Genomic DNA, 15,867 nt, shown 5'->3' with positions numbered 1-15,867 from the left:
CTAGACATAGTTGCTCCCAGAGCTGTCCTGAAGCTCAGGATTGTAAGGAGTGGATGGTCACAGCTCCAATTACCTCCTGGCATCCATCTTCCGGCTTAGAAATGGAGCTTGGATGTGTCTGGCAGGGATGGTTCCATGGGAGCCGCACACTCATACATGGGCAAGACACCACTGGGGGTGGTGCACTGGATGGAACCATTCCCCCCCCACACACACACAGAGGATGTGGCTCAGTGCTGACCTCTGGGCTGGGTCAGTGGGCATAGACATGTCAGTGCCCACTCCACACAAGGTGGAAGGGTCACTACTTCCACAGTCAGCCAGAAACCGGATGCCCTTCCTGCCTGTAAAGACCTGGCTACCCATATGACCTCAGAGAGGCAGAAATCAAATTTGACCACCCCCAACTTGACCCCAGGCACTGGTGGTCACTCAGTTGGGGCCTCTGTTCTATTGAAGTCCCCCAAATTCCAGAAATGTTTGTTTCTCTTTTCTGAAATAGGCTGTTGTCAATAATTTCAGAAACATGAGTAGCTTTTCTGAGTGCTAACAGCTCATGGTGTCTCTTGAGAGATGCATCGCAGGTCCACCTTCACTGTGGGATCTGACACATGGACCTCTTTGGTCTTAACCACACCCCTCTTAATCAGGTCAGGAATTTAACGAGATTCATCCCATCCATATTCCAGGTCCCACTGACACCCATAACAACTCTGAGAATGGGGTTCAGGACAGCAGGCTACAGACCAGGTCACTGTGCTCAAGATCACCTGGGCAGTGGACACTGGAGTAGTAATGACATGAGAATCAGCTCTGTCTCCCATATCAGAGCACTCACCCAAGTATTGTTCCCTACAGCTTACAGGCAAGACCCCAGGCTGGGGAGCACGAATCTGCCCCTGCAGCAAGAGGCGCCGAGGAGCCAGGAGGAACTCACACAGGCCTGTGGCCATGAATGGGGTGTGGACCATGTCACAGGAAAATAGAGAAGTCCTTGGAGGCTGTGACAAAAAGGAAGCCCACAGTCTGGGGCCAGGAGAGGGGCCGTACTTCCTTCCCTAATTGCCCATTTTTCTCCTCTTAGCTCATTGCCACCGTGACTGTGACTTGGGCCATTCAGAGACATCACACACATGTCTGTGTTGACATGAGCTCTCAGCACAGCAGGAGCCCATGTCCCCTGTGGCGTCTCTGAGTCTGGGGACCCGTCCATGGTGAGGACCAAGGGTTGTGGGGATGAAGGAGACCCATGAGGGAGGCTCTGGGAGGGAAGGACCTTCCCTGGTCCCCTCACCTGGATGGGGCATCTCAGGAAGACTTGAGGTCCCACTGCTGCACTGTCATGGACACCACAGCCAGTCTAGGCCTGGGGAGGGCTGTTCCCCTTCCTATGAGGCTGCTGATGTGACAACCGTATGACAGGCAGGACTGGCCTCTGTGTGGCCACGCCCTGTGTGTTTGTCTGTCCTGTGGTCACAGTGGGCCCTCCATCTGCAGAGCCAGAACCAGAGAAAGGAGACACCATGACCCCCACCCTTACAGCCCTGTTCTGTCTCGGTGAGATCTGAGGAGGGGAGGGGACGCCCTCGTCTGGGAGGGACCAGCCCTACAGACAGGTCATGGTCTCTTGGAGACTCCAAGCACAGGAGGCTCATGGGGAGGGGGGGATCTCTTAGGATTTGGGGCAAGCCTCTCACAGGGACTCTCTTCCAGGGCTGAGTGTGAGCCCCCAGACCCAAGTGCAGACAGGTGAGTCTGTCCCCAGGGGCCCCAATCCCACCTCCTCACTGGGGACAGGGGTCACCCACCAGGAAGTGGGGGCTGGAGACCAACAGCTCTGGGCTGACAGAGTGGGATGTCTGGGGGTTTGGTGCTGAGCTGGGACCTGGGAGTGCGGAAGGTGAGTCCCAGCCTCTGTTTCCTTCCAGGCACCCACCCCAAACCCACCATCTGGGCTAAGCCAGGCTCTATGGTGCCCTGGGGGACACCTGTGACCATCTGGTGTCAGGGGAGCCTGGAGGCCCAGGAGTACCGCCTGCGTAAAGAGGGGGACTCATGGAATTGGGACTCACAGAAGCCACTGGAGCCTGGGGACAAGGTCAAGTTCTCCATCACACACATGACAGATTTATATGCAGGAGGATACCGCTGTGACTATCTCAGTCCGACCGGCTGGTCAGAGCCCAGTGACACCCTGGAGCTGGTGGTGGTGACGGGTGCGAGCCCACTCAGAGTCCCAGACTCAGACTCTACCCTCAGGAAGGGGGAACTTTCAGGGGTCTCCCTTACACAGCCCAGCCTGGGGATAATGTGAGGGTCTGAGCCCCATTTAACACCACCTCCTCCTCCTCTCCTAGGATCCCTGGGCCAACCCAGCCTCTCAGCCCTGCCCAGCCCTGTTGTGACCTCAGGAGGGAACGTGACCCTCCAGTGTGCCTCATGGATGAGAATCCATAGGTTCATCCTGATGAAGGAAGGAGAGCACCAGCCCTCCTGGACCCTGATCTCCCAGGCAGCCCCCCATGGGGGGACCCAGGCCCTGTTCCCTGTGGGCCCTGTGACCCCCAACCACAGGTGGAGGTTCAGATGCTATGGCTATTACAGCAACACTCCCCATGTGTGGTCATACCCCAGTGACCCCCTGGAGCTGCTGGTCTCAGGTGAGAAAGTCTGACTATTGCCCCATATGTGTTTTGAGGAGCCAGACAGTTAACAGGGACTCTGCTCCCAGGGAGCCCCAATGAGAGGGTGGGTGAGGGGACCACGGGGACTCGCAGGTCAGTGTCACTGAGGTTGATGGACAGTGAGACCCGGGGGTCAGAACAGGAGAAGGGGAGGCCCGGGGGACTCAGCCCCTGCTATCCATGGCTTGTCTCTCCCAGGTGTGTCGGGGAAGCCCTCCCTCCTGACACAGCAGGGCCCTTTAGTGACCTCTGGACAGAACCTGACTCTCCAGTGTCGCTCTGATGTCGGCTACAACAGATTCGCTCTGTCCAAGGAGGGGGCACCTGACCCTCCCCGGCAGCTTGGCCGGCAGACCCAGGCTGGACTCTCTGGGGCAGACTTCCCCATGGGCCCTGTGAGACCCTCCCACGGGGGCCGGTACACATGCTACGGTGGACATACCCTCTCCTCTGAGTGGTCAGCCCCCAGTGACCCCCTGGACATCCTGCTGGCAGGTGAAGGCTCACAGCATCAGTCAGGACCCCAGATTTTGCACAGGTCCTACCAGGGGACCCCCAAGTGGTGGTGGTCAGGACCAAGGCTGTGGGGTCCCCAGGAGAGAAAGACAGAGAGAGACAGGGGATGGGATGGCACAGACTTGGAGGACATAGACAGACGCACTTCAGAACAAAGACTGGACAGCCCCTCACCTGCCCTTCCTCTCTCTAGGACAACTGCCTTTCACACCTGCTCTCTCGGTGCAGCCAGGACCCAGGGTGGCCCCAGGAGAGAATGTAATCCTGCTTTGTCAGTCACGGAGCCCTGTGGACACTTTCCTTCTGTCCAAGGAGGGGGCAGCCGATCCCCCGCTGCGTCTAAGATCACAGTACCGAGCTGGGCAGCACCAGATTGAATTCTACATGAATTCTGTGACCTCAGCCCAAGAGGGGACCTACAGGTGCTACGGCTCTGCCAGCACCTCCCCCTACCTCTTGTCACAGCCCAGTGACCCCCTGGAGCTGCTTGTCTCAGGTAAGCGGCCCTGACCCTGTGCTGTCTGAGCTCTGTCAGCTCAGGGCACACGTCTCAGGAAAGCCTGACACGATAACAAACATGGGGTTCAGGGGTTCATGGGGTCTCCACAGAGGAGAGTCCTGCCCTGGAGAGGTTGGGAAGATCCACAGTGTGCACCCGGGGTCCCCCATCCTGCAGTCTCAGCAGAGTAAGGAGTAGGGGCTGCATGGGGGGTGAGTGAGGACAATGGTGAGTGGACAGTGCCTCCTACTCACCTCCTGTCCCTCTATAGCTGAGTCCAATCTGTGGTGTCAGCCCCATGGTACAGTGTCCAGAACAGAAACCTCCGCACTTGTGGACACTGCTCGGCTGCCCCTGTGCTCATCTGGGGCCTCCATGCTCCTTGGTGAGCACCTGACCTGGGAGTGTTAATCCAGGCTCACAGGAGTCCCAAGGGAGGCTGAACCACACGTCCATATGCAGCTGTGACCACTCTGTGTTGTGTGTGGATGCTGGTCCAGTGTCCCTGTGTCTGCTTCTCACACCTTCTAGAGAAGCACCTGCAGATGATGACAAAGGGAACTCAGGTGACAGGGACACCAGACTCAGAAACCAGTCCTCCTCCTCTGTGCATTGGGTTAGATGAATTCACAGAATCCTTGTGGGGCAAAGGCTCTGGGCACTCCTGGGTCTTAGCACATTTTCAATGAGTCTCATTTATTTTTTTGGTTTGTTTATTGGTTGGTTGGTTGGTTTATTTACTTATGTAGCTCTTCTTCCCATCTCGATTCACACTGCATGCAGGCAATAACAGTGTTCCTATGACCCAGTAACTGACTGTCACCTTCCGTGGATACATATTTATATGTCTGTTGTAAATAGGCACCCACAGATCTCTCTCCCTCTCTGTGAGTGTGTGTGTGTATGTCTAGCACTGTGGTATCTGTAAGTATTTGAAGAATGAATTAATGAACACAACCAAGGAGGAATACTGTAGGTACAGAATGAAGTGCAGACCTTGAAGGAAGGGAGCTGGTTGACATGGAGGGACAGGGACCCGACCCCAGACATGGGCCCCTCTCTTCTGACAGTCAGGAGTCCCTGGATCCAGCCCCTCGTCCTTGGACGCTGCTGGGACCTCGGCTACTGAATAAGTGGGAACTTTCATCTGCAGGGACATGAGCCTAGGAGGTCTTGTGTCCCAGACAGAACAGAGAACATGCAAGGACATGATTTCTGTGCTGGGACGCCATTTTTCTCTGCAACCCTGAGCTGGTGGGGCACAGCCAGAATCTATCCTGAGTGACTCAGAAGCAGAGTCTGAAATCAAAGAGAACAAGGAGACTGAAGGAATCCAGTGAGGAGAGCAGAGGAAAGCACCCTAGTGCAGAGAAGGGCTAGTTCAGGAACTGTACAAAAACTACATAGTGACAGGCTGACGGATAAAGGCACAGAGCAGAGGACAGGCAAGACAGGGGTCTCTAGCTCCTTCCATCGGCTTCCATCTTCCCTGCAGAAGCAGCTGGCACTGTGTGCCCACCCCAAAACAACTCAGACCCCAGCAGTGGTGAGTAGGAGAAAATCCCAGTGATGGGGCTTGTATGGAGGGGGTGTCCTGTCTGGGAAAGCAGGTCCCCTGGGTGGATATGCAGGATATGGATGATTTAGGTCTTCTCTGCCTGTCTACAATCTCTCTGTCCTCATTCCTAGCCTCAGACTCCAGAGATTACATGGTGGAGAATCTGACCCGCATGGGCGTGGCTGTCTTGATCCTGGTGGTCCTCGGGATTCTGCTGCTAGAGGCTCAGCACAGCCAGAGAAGGACTCCAGACTCAGGCAGGAGCTAAACACAAGGGGGAGCAATGCCACCATTCCATGTGGCAGAGCTGTGGGCATGCATCCCAGGTGCCCAGAGGGATCTGGAGGAAAGCCTGCAGCTCACCGTCTCTGATATGTCTGCTAACAACATCGAGGGGGAGCATGGTTCAGGTGCAGGAGGTGCACCTGGGCTGCTCCCTGTCCGGGACTCCTCCCTCGTGCTCTGTGGTTTTTTCCCTCCTGCATTGTTGGACATCCTGGCTTGCCCCTCCTTCCTCATCCCTGTGAGCTGAGGGTTCGTAACATAAGGCAGGGCTGGTTCATACCTTCCTACAGCGGCAGCTCTGGTCCAGCTTCGTGGGATACATTTTCCTTCACTTTCCATTTCCATTTTCCCTGTTGTCCACTATTGTCCTCCATCCCTCAGCCAAAAACACAGACTCTGTTTTCATAAGTAAATAAGTGGGTGAAAATCAGTTCCACTTTGGAACAGATGAATCCAAAACCGTTCCCTGAACCCTCTCTGGACTCACAGAGCTCTTCTGTCCTCATGTGGCGACACCTGGTGGAATCTTCCAGAAACACCATCATTTTGAGTGAGCTCAGGGGCCTTTGAGGTGCAGCCAGGTGGAATACTCCAAGGAATAAATGGGTTTTCCTTTGTTGTTGTTGTTGTTGTGATTTGAGCGCCTTAGAGTTTCATTCTGTGAGGCACCTGCTTTGGGCTCAGGTCATGATCCCAGGGTCCTGGGATGGAGTCTTGTGTTGCAGGATGCCTGCTCAGTGGGGAATCTGCTTCACTCTCTGTCCCTCCTTCCCATTTGTGTTCGCTCTCTGTCCGTCTCTCTCTGTTTCTGTCTCTCTCTCAAAAATAAACAAATAAAATCTTTAAAATAAATAAATAAGTAAATGAATGTACGAATGAAGATAAAGTTGTGTGTAACCGTCCGTTAGAACAAGGTACTGACCAAACATGCTTGATTGTGGCACAGCAGGGGCCCGTGGGGAGAGGATGATACACGTCCTTGCAGAGGAGCAGCTGGGGTCGACCACCCGCTCAGGGCGGTACTTCTGTTTTCTCCCCTTCTCCAGAGATCACCTGTAGTTAATTAGATGATTCCTTCAAATGCCTTTACTCAGCCACTAACCCCATCCTGCTTGGTCAGACATATATGGTTTATCTATAATCTGCTTCCTCCTTTGTTGATTGTTATCTCGGATCTAACAAATACGGGACTGAGGAGTTGTTCTGGGCTGCAGTCTCCGCACCTGTTGACCCCTGCTCCCACTCTCTGGAAGCAGACTTGTTTGTGCCTTGTTCTTCCCCTGAGTGCCGTTGGGAAGTGGCAGTTGTGATTGTGGCTTCTCCTGTTTCTTTGCATGTTTATGTAAGGTAAGTTATGAAATACTTCATAATTGTCTACATTTGAGCAAGCATTTAGTGTAAAAATTGATATTGTGCACTCACCACATCTATTGAATAGATTTGTAAATCTGATAATCTTATGCAGATTTTTTGTTATTTAGTAACCACACCGTACATCATTAGTTTCTAATGCAGTGTTCCATGATTCACTGCTTGTGTACAACACCCAGTGCTCCCTGCAACATGTGCCCTCCTGAATACCCATCACCGGGCTTATCCATCCCCACCTTCCCCTCAAAAACCCTCAGTTTATTTCTCAGAGTCCTCATGGTTCATCCCCCCTCCGATTTACCCCCTTCATTTTCCCCTTCCTTCTCTTGATGTCCTCGATGCTATTCCTTATGTTCCACATAAGAGTGAAACCATGTGATCATGGACTTTCTCTGCTTGACTTTTTTCACTCAGCATAATCTCCTCCAGTTCCGTCCATGTCGATACAAAAGTTGGGTATTCATCCTTTCTGATGGCTGAGTGATATTCCATTATATATATGGACCACATCTTCTTTTAATAGTGACTCTGAATTACATGGGCTTAATGCTCCAATCAAAAGACACAGGGTGTCAGATTGAATAAAAAAGTAAGAGCCATCCACATGCTGTCTAGAAGAGACCAGCAGAGTTTTACTGACTTGTGGAGCATAAGGAATAACATGGAAGACATTAGGAGTAGAAAAAAGAAAAGGGAATTGAGGGAAATCGGAGGAGGGGAGAAATGATGAGAGACTGTAGACTCTGAGAAACAAATTGAGCATTTTGTAGGGGGGGAAGGGAGAGCCTGGTGGTAGGTATTGAGGAGGGCAGGTATTGCATGGAGCAATGGGTGTGGTGTATAAACAATGAACCTTGTAACACCCCCAAAATAAAGTTTTATTCAGATCTTAAAAAATTTGAAAATACAGGAAGAAATCGACAACCTGTATAGACTGATATCTAGTAACGATATTGAAGCAGTGATCAAAAACCTCCCAAAAAACAAGAGCCTAGGACCTGACGGACTCCCTGGGGGAATTCTACCAAACCTTCAAAGAAGAAATAACACCCACTCTCCTGCAGCTCTTTCAAAAAATTGAAGCAGAAGGAAAACTTCCAGACTCTTTCTCTGAAGCCAGCATTACCATGATCCCCAAACCAGGCAAAGACCCTACCAAAAAGGGAGTTTCAGACCAATATCACTGATGAATATGGATGCTAAGATTCTCAACAAGATCCTAGCCAACAGGATCCAACAGCACATTAAAAAGATTATCCACCATGATCAGGTGGGATTCATCCCTGGGCTACAAGGATGGTTCAACATTCGCAAATCAGAGGAGTCAAGATCCGTAGAAGTAGCAGGCTGAGACTACTTCAGCTAGCAGGAGATCAGCTAGATAGTTTATCTAAAGATTGCAAACACCTGCAAATCCATCGGCATATTGAAGAGAAGAAGAACAGCAATTCTAGAAAGAGAAAAAGAACCACATTCTGAAAGGTAGGACTAGCAGAGAAGTGAATCCAAAGCGACAGGAAGATAGACCCCAGGGGGAGCGGCTGCTTCCCGGCAAGCAGTGGAGCAACAGAGCACAAAATCAGGACTTTTAAAAGTCGGTTCTGCTGAGGGACATCGCTCCAGAGGCTAAACCGGGGGAAAGCCCATGCGGGGTCAGCGTGGCCTCAGGTCCTGCAGGGTCACAGAAGGGTCGGGGGTGTCTGAGTGTCGCAGAGCTTGCGGGTATTGGAACGGGAAAGCCGGCTACAGAGACAGAGCCGACAGTAAGCTTGAACCGGTCGCAGGCTCGGTGAGCTCGGAGCGCGGCCGGAGGTCAGGCAGACGGGAATTACTGGGCATTGTTCTCTGAGGGCGCACTGAGGAGTGGGGCCCCGGGCTCTCGGCTCCTCTGGGCCGGAGACCAGGAGGCCGCCATTTGTATTCCTGTCCTCTGGAACTCGACGGAAAGTGCTCAGGGAACAAAACCTCCTGAAAGCAAACCCAAGTGGATTACTCAGCCCGGCCCCTGGTAAGGGCAGTGCAATTCCGCCTGGGGCAAAGACACTTGAGAATCACTACAACAAACCCCTCCCCCAGAAGATCAACAAGAAATCCAGCCAAGACCAAGTTCACCTACCAAGTAGTGCAGTTTCAATACCAAGGAGAGCAGCAGAATTCCAGAGGAGGAGAAAGCAAAGCACGGAACTCACGGCTTTCTCCCTGTGATTTTTTAGTCTTACAGTTAATTTAATTTTTTTCTCTTTCACTTTTTTTCTCTTCTTCTGCTAAAATTTTTTTAACTTTTACCCTTTTCATTTTTAACGTTTTTTAACTAGTTTACCTAATATATATATTTTTTCTTTTTTATACTTTTCTTTATTCATTTTCTTTTTTTTAATTCTTTTTTTTCTTTTTCTTTCTTTCTTTTTGAACCTCTTTTTATCCCCTTTCTCCCCCCTCACAATTTGGGATCTCTTCTGATTTGGTTAAAGCATATTTTCCTGGGGTTGTTGTCACCCTTTTAGTATTTTACTTGCTCCTTCATATACTCTTAGCTGGACAAAATGACAAGGCGGAAAAATTCACCACAAAAAAAAGAACAAGAGGCAGTACCGAAGGCTAGGGACCTAATCAATAGAGACATTGGTAATATGTCAGCTCTAGAGTTCAGAATGACAATTCTCAAGGTTCTAGCCCAGCTCGAAAAAGGCTTGGAAGATATTAGAGGAACCCTCTCCAGAGATATAAAAGCCCTTTCTGGAGAAATAAAAGAACTAAAATCTAACCAAGTTGAAATTTAAAAAAGCTATTAATGAGGTGCAATAAAAAATGGAGGCTCTCACTGCTAGGATAAATGAGGCAGAAGAAAGAATTAGCGATATAGAAGACCAAATGACAGAGAATAAAGAAGCTCAACAAAAGATGGACAAACAGCTACCGGACCACGAGGGGAGAATTCGAGAGATAAATGACACCATAAGACGAAACAACATTAGAATAATTGGGATTCCAGAAGAAGAAGAAAGAGAAAGGGGAGCAGAAGGTATACTGGAGAGAATTAATGGGGAGAATTTTCCCAATATGGCAAAGGGAACGAGCATCAAAATTCAGGAGGCTCAGAGAACGCCCCTCAAAATCAATAAGAATAGGCCCACACCACGTCACCTAATAGTAAAATTTACAAGCCTTAGTGACAAAGAGAAAATCCTGAAAGCAGCCCGGGAAAAGAAGTCTGTAACATACAATGGTAAAAGTATTAGATTGGCAGCTGACTTATCCACAGAGACTGGCAGGCCAGAAAGAGCTGGCATGATATTTTCAGAGCACTAAGTGAGAAAAACATGCAGCCAAGAATACTATATCCGGCTAGGCTATCATTGAAAATAGAAGGAGAGATTAAAAGCTTCCAGGACAAACAAAAACTGAAAGAATTTGCAAACACTAAACCAACTCTACAGGAAATATTGAATGGGGTCCTCTAAGTAAAGAGAGAGCCTACAAGTGGTAGATCAGAAAGGAACAGAGAAAATATACAGTAACAGGCACCTTACTGGAAATACAATGGCACTAAATTCATATCTCTCAATAGTTACCCTGAATGTTAATGGGCTAAATGCCCCAATCAAAAGACACAGGGTATCAGAATGGATAAAAAAACAAAACCCATTGCTGCTATAAACATTGGGGTACAGATGGCCCTTCTTTTCACTCCATCTGTATCTTTGGGGTAAATACCCAGGAGTGCAATTGCAGGGTCGTAGGGAAGCTCTATTTTTAATTTCCTGAGGAATCTCCACACTGTTCTCCAAAGAGGCTGCACCAACTTGCATTCCCACCAACAGTGTAAGAGGGTTCCCCTTTCTCCACATCCTCTCCAACACATGTTGTTTCCTGTTTTGTTAATTTTGGCCATTCTAACTGGTGTAAGGTGATATCTCAATGTCGTTTTAATTTGAATCTCCCTGAGGGCTAATGATGATGAGCATTTTTTCATGTGTCTGATAGCCATTTGTATGTCTTGATTGGAGAAGTGTCTGTTCATATCTTCTGCCCATTTTTTGATGTGTTTGTCTGTTTTGTGTGGGTTGAGTTTGAGGAGTTCATTATAGATCCTGGATATCAACCTTTTGTCTGTACTGTCATTTGCAAATATCTTCTCCCATTCCGTGGGTTGCCTCTTTGTTTTTTTGACTGTTTCCTTTGCTGTGCAGAAGCTTTTGATTTTGATGAAGTCCCAGAAGTTTATTTTCGCTTTTGTTTCCTTTGCCTTTGGAGACGTATCACAGTCGCCAAACTATGGAAAGAACCAAGATGCCCTTCAACGGATGAATGGATAAGGAAGATGTGGTCCATATACACTATGGAGTATTATGCCTCCATCAGAAAGGACGAATATCCAACTTTTGTAGCAACATGGACGGGACTGGAAGAGATTATGCTGAGTGAAATCAGTCAAGCAGAGAGAGTCAATTATCATATGGTTTCCCTCATTTGTGGAGCATAACCAATAGCATGGAGGACAAGGGGCGTTAGAGAGGAGTAGGGAATTTGGGTAAATTGGAAGGGGAGGTGAACCATGAGAGACTATGGACTCTGAAAAACAGTCTGAGGGGTTTGAAGTGGCGGGGAGGTGGGAGGTTGGGGTACCAGGTGGTGGGTATTATAGAGGGCACGGCTTGCATGGAGCACTGGGTGTGGTGAAAAAATAATGAATACTGTTTTTCTCAAAATAAATAAATTGGGAAAAAAACCCCATCTATATGTTGCCTCCAAGAAACTCATTTTAAGCCCGAAGACACCTCCAGATTTAAAGTGAGGGGCTGGAAAAGAATTTACCTTGCTGATGGACATCAGAAGAAAGCAGGAGTGGCAATCCTTATATCAGATCAATTAGATTTTAAGCCAAAGACTATAATAAGAGATGAGGAAGGACACTATATCGTACTCAAAGGGTCTGTCCAACAAGAAGATCTAACAATTTTAAATATCTATGCCCCCAACGTGGGAGCAGCCAACTATATAAACCAATTAATAACAAAATCAAAGAAACACATCAACAATAATACAATAATAGTAGGGGACTTTAACACTCCCCTCACTGAAATGGACAGATCATCCAAGCAAAAGATCAACAGGGAAATAAAGGCCTTAAATGACACACTGGACCAGATGGACATCACAGATATATTCAGAACATTTCATACCAAAGCAACAGAATATACACTCTTCTCTAGTGCACATGGAACATTCTCCAGAATAGATCACATCCTCGGTCCTAAATCAGGACTCAACCAGTATCAAAAGATTGGGATCATTCCCTGCATATTTTCAGACCACAATGCTCTGAAGCTAGAAATCAACCACAAGAGGAAGTTTGGAAAGAACCCAAATACATGGAGACTAAACAGCATCCTTCTAAAGAATGAATGGGTCAACCAGGAAATTAAAGAAGAATTGAAAAAATTGGAAGGGGAGGTGAACCATGAGAGACTATGCACTCTGAAAAACAGTCTGAGGGGTTTGAAGTTGCGGGGGGGGTGGGAGGTTGGGGTACCAGGTGGTGGGTATTATAGAGGGCACAGCTTGCATGGAGCACTGGGTGTGGTGAAAAAATAATGAATACTGTTTTTCTGAAAATAAATAAATTGGGGGGGAAAAAAAGAAAAAATCGTGAAAACAAATGATAATGAAAACACAACGGTTCAAAATCTGTAGGACAGGGGCGCCTGGGTGGCTCAGTGGGTTAAAGCCTCTGCCTTCGGCTCGGGTCATGATCCCAGGGTCCTGGGATCGAGCCCCACATCGGGCTCTCTGCTCAGCGGGGAGCCTGCTTCCCCCTCTCTCTCTGCCTGCCTCTCTGCCTACTTGTGATCTCTGTCTGTCAAATAAATAAATAAAAAAAAAATCTTAAAAAAAAAATCTGTAGGACACAACAAAGGCAGTCCAGAGAGGAAAATTTGCATTAATTCCTTTGATAGGAATTGCATTAAATGTGTTGATTGCTTTAGGTAGCATAGACATTTTCACAATATTTATTCTTCCAATCGAGGAGCATGGAACATTTTTCCATTTCTTTGTGTCTTCCTCAATTTCTTTCATGAATACTTTATGGTTTTCTGAGTATAGATTATGTGCCTCTTTGGTTAGGTTTATTCCTAGGTATCTTATGGGTTGGGGTGCAATTGTAAATGGGATTGATTCCTTAATTTCTCTTTCTTCTGTCTTGTTGATGGTGTAGAGAAATGCAACTGATTTCTGTGCATTGATTTTATATCCTGACACTTTACTGAATTCCTGTACAAGTTCTAGCAGTTTTGGAGTAGAGTCTTTTGGGTTTTCCACATAGAGTATCATATCATCTGCGAAGAGTGATAGTTTGACTTCTTCTTTGCCGATTTGGATGCCTTTAATTTCCTTTTATTGTCTGATTGCTGAGGCTAGGACTTCTAGTACTATGTTGAATAGCAGTGGTGATAATGGACATCCCTGCCATGTTCCTGACCTTAGCAGAAAGGCGTTCAGTTTTTCTCCATTGAGAATGATATTTGCGGTGGGTTTTTCATAGATGGCTTTGATGACATTGAGGTATGTACCCTATATCCCTACACTTCAAAGAGTTTTGATCAGGAAGGGATGCTGTACTTTGTCAAATGCTTTTTCAGCATCTATTGAGAGTATCATATGGTTCTTGTTCTTTCCTTTATTGATGTGTTGTATCACATTGACTGATTTGCGGATGTTGAACCAACATTGCAGCCCTGGAATAAATACCCCTTGGTCGTGGTGAATAATCCTTTTAATGAACTGTTGAATCCTATTGGCTAGTATTTTGGTGAGAATTTTCGCATCTGTGTTCATCAAGGATATTGGTCGATAGCTCTCTTTTTTGATGGGATCGTTGTCTGGTTTTGGGATCAAGGTGATGCTGGCCTCATAAAATTAGTTTGGAAGTTTTCCTTCCATTTCTATTTTTTGGAACAGTTTCAGGAGAATAGGAATTAGTTCTTTAAATGTTTGGTAGAATTCCCCCGGGAAGCCATCTGGCCCTGGGCTTTTGTTTGTTTGGAGATTATTAATGACTGTTTCAATCTCCTTACTGGTTATGGGTCTGTTCAGGCTTTCTATTTCTTCCTGGTTCAGTTGTGGTAGTATATATGTTTCTAGGAATGCATCCATTTCTTCCAAATTGTCAAATTTGTTGGCGTAGTGTTGCTCGTAGTATGTTCTTATAATAGTTTGTATTTCTTTGGTGTTAGTTGTGATCTCTCCTCTTTCATTCATGATTTTATTTATTTGGGCCCTTTCTCTTTTCTTTTTGATAAGTCTGGCCAGGAGTTTATCCATTTTATTAATTCTTTCAAAGAACCAGCTCCTAGTTTTGTTGATTTGTTTTATTGTTTTTTTTGGTTTCTATTTCATTGATTTCTGCTCTGATCTTTATGATTTCTCTTCTGCTGGGCTTAGGGTTTCTTTCTTGTTCTTTCTCCAGCTCCTTTAGGTGTAGGGTTAGGTTGTGTACTTGAGACCTTTCTTGTTCTTGAGAAAGGCTTGTACCGCTATATATTTTCCTCTCAGGACTGCCATTCTTGTGTCCCAAAGATTTTGAACCATTGTATTTTCATTATCATTTGTTTTCATGATTTTTTTCAATTCTTCTTTAATTTCCTGGTTGACCCATTCATTCTTTAGAAGGATGCTGTTTAGTCTCCATGTATTTGGGTTCTTTCCAAACTTCCTCTTGTGGTTGATTTCTAGCTTCAGAGCATTGTGGTCTGAAAATATGCAGGGAATGATCCCAATCTTTTGATACTGGTTGAGTCCTGATTTAGGACCGAGGATGTGATCTATTCTGGAGAATGTTCCATGTGCACTAGAGAAGAGTGTATATTCTGTTGCTTTGGTATGAAATGTTCTGAATATATCTGTGATGTCCATCTGGTCCAGTGTGTCATTTAAGGCCTTTATTTCCCTGTTGATCTTTTGCTTGGATGATCTGTCCATTTCAGTGAGGGGAGTGTTAAAGTCCCCTACTATTATTGTATTATTGTTGATGTGTTTCTTTGATTTTGTTATTAATTGGTTTATATAGTTGGCTGCTCCCACGTTGGGGGCATAGATATTTAAAATTGTTAGATCTTCTTGTTGGACAGACCCTTTGAGTACGATATAGTGTCCTTCCTCATCTCTTATTATAGTCTTTGGCTTAAAATCTAATTGATCTGATATAAGGATTGCCACTCCTGCTTTCTTCTGATGTCCATCAGCAAGGTAAATTCTTTTCCAGCCCCTCACTTTAAATCTGGAGGTGTCTTCGGGCTTAAAATGAGTTTCTTGGAGGCAACATATAGATGGGGTTTTTTTCCCAATTTATTTATTTTGAGAAAAACAGTATTCATTATTTTTTCACCACACCCAGTGCTCCATGCAAGCCGTGCCCTCTATAATACCCACCACCTGGTACCCCAACCTCCCACCTCCCCGCCACTTCAAACCCCTCAGACTGTTTTTCAGAGTCCATAGTCTCTCATGGTTCACCTCCCCTTCCAATTTACCCAAATTCCCTACTCCTCTCTAACGCCCCTTGTCCTCCATGCTATTGGTTATGCTCCACAAATGAGGGAAACCATATGATAATTGACTCTCTCTGCTTGACTGATTTCACTCAGCATAATCTCTTCCAGTCCCATCCATGTTGCTACAAAAGTTGGATATTCGTCCTTTCTGATGGAGGCATAATACTCCATAGTGTATATGGACCACATCTTCCTTATCCATTCATCCGTTGAAGGGCATCTTGGTTCTTTCCATAGTTTGGCGACTGTGATACGTCTCCAAAGGCAAAGGAAACAAAAGCGAAAATAAACTTCTGGGACTTCATCAAAATCAAAAGCTTCTGCACAGCAAAGGAAACAGTCAAAAAAACAAAGAGGCAACCCACGGAATGGGAGAAGATATTTGCAAATGACAGTACAGAC

The 15,867-nt window shown here is 46.9% G+C and overlaps 1 protein-coding gene across 3 annotated transcripts; it reads left to right on the top strand.

Moving 5' to 3' along the window:
- Positions 1 to 1,120: 1,120 nt before the first annotated feature.
- LOC122912197 (leukocyte immunoglobulin-like receptor subfamily A member 6) lies at positions 1,121 to 6,160 on the top strand. 3 transcript variants are annotated; one of them, XM_044257654.1, is made up of 9 exons: positions 1,121 to 1,214; positions 1,480 to 1,557; positions 1,714 to 1,749; positions 1,929 to 2,216; positions 2,358 to 2,660; positions 2,883 to 3,179; positions 3,394 to 3,696; positions 5,195 to 5,245; positions 5,389 to 6,160. In XM_044257654.1, exons 2-9 carry the CDS (start codon positions 1,524 to 1,526, stop codon positions 5,523 to 5,525), a joined length of 1,449 nt encoding a protein of 482 aa, XP_044113589.1. In that variant the 5' UTR covers positions 1,121 to 1,214; positions 1,480 to 1,523; the 3' UTR covers positions 5,526 to 6,160. The 3 variants fall into 3 exon arrangements, with proteins under 3 accessions (XP_044113589.1, XP_044113587.1, XP_044113588.1); XM_044257652.1 differs by lacking the exon at positions 2,883 to 3,179; XM_044257653.1 differs by lacking the exon at positions 2,883 to 3,179 and having other exon boundaries at positions 1,206 to 1,214; positions 1,498 to 1,557.
- The last annotated feature ends 9,707 nt before the right edge of the window (positions 6,161 to 15,867 follow it).

Source organism: Neovison vison, chromosome 7 (genome assembly GCF_020171115.1).
Source record: "Neovison vison isolate M4711 chromosome 7, ASM_NN_V1, whole genome shotgun sequence".
NCBI lineage: Eukaryota > Metazoa > Chordata > Mammalia > Carnivora > Mustelidae > Neogale > Neogale vison.
The sequence above is the reverse complement of the archived record's forward strand: the minus strand, read 5'-3'. Positions and strand labels throughout refer to the sequence as shown.

What these genes read in the sequence shown, in the direction of transcription:
- LOC122912197 (XM_044257654.1), top strand. Translation starts at nt 1,524, where the DNA reads ATGACCCCCACCCTTACAGCCCTGTTCTGTCTCG. An exon ending in CCAGACCCAAGTGCAGACAG is followed by an intron (nt 1,750 to 1,928) that starts GTGAGTCTGTCC and finishes GTTTCCTTCCAG; the next exon opens with GCACCCACCCCAAACCCACC. An exon ending in CAACTCAGACCCCAGCAGTG is followed by an intron (nt 5,246 to 5,388) that starts GTGAGTAGGAGA and finishes CCTCATTCCTAG; the next exon opens with CCTCAGACTCCAGAGATTAC.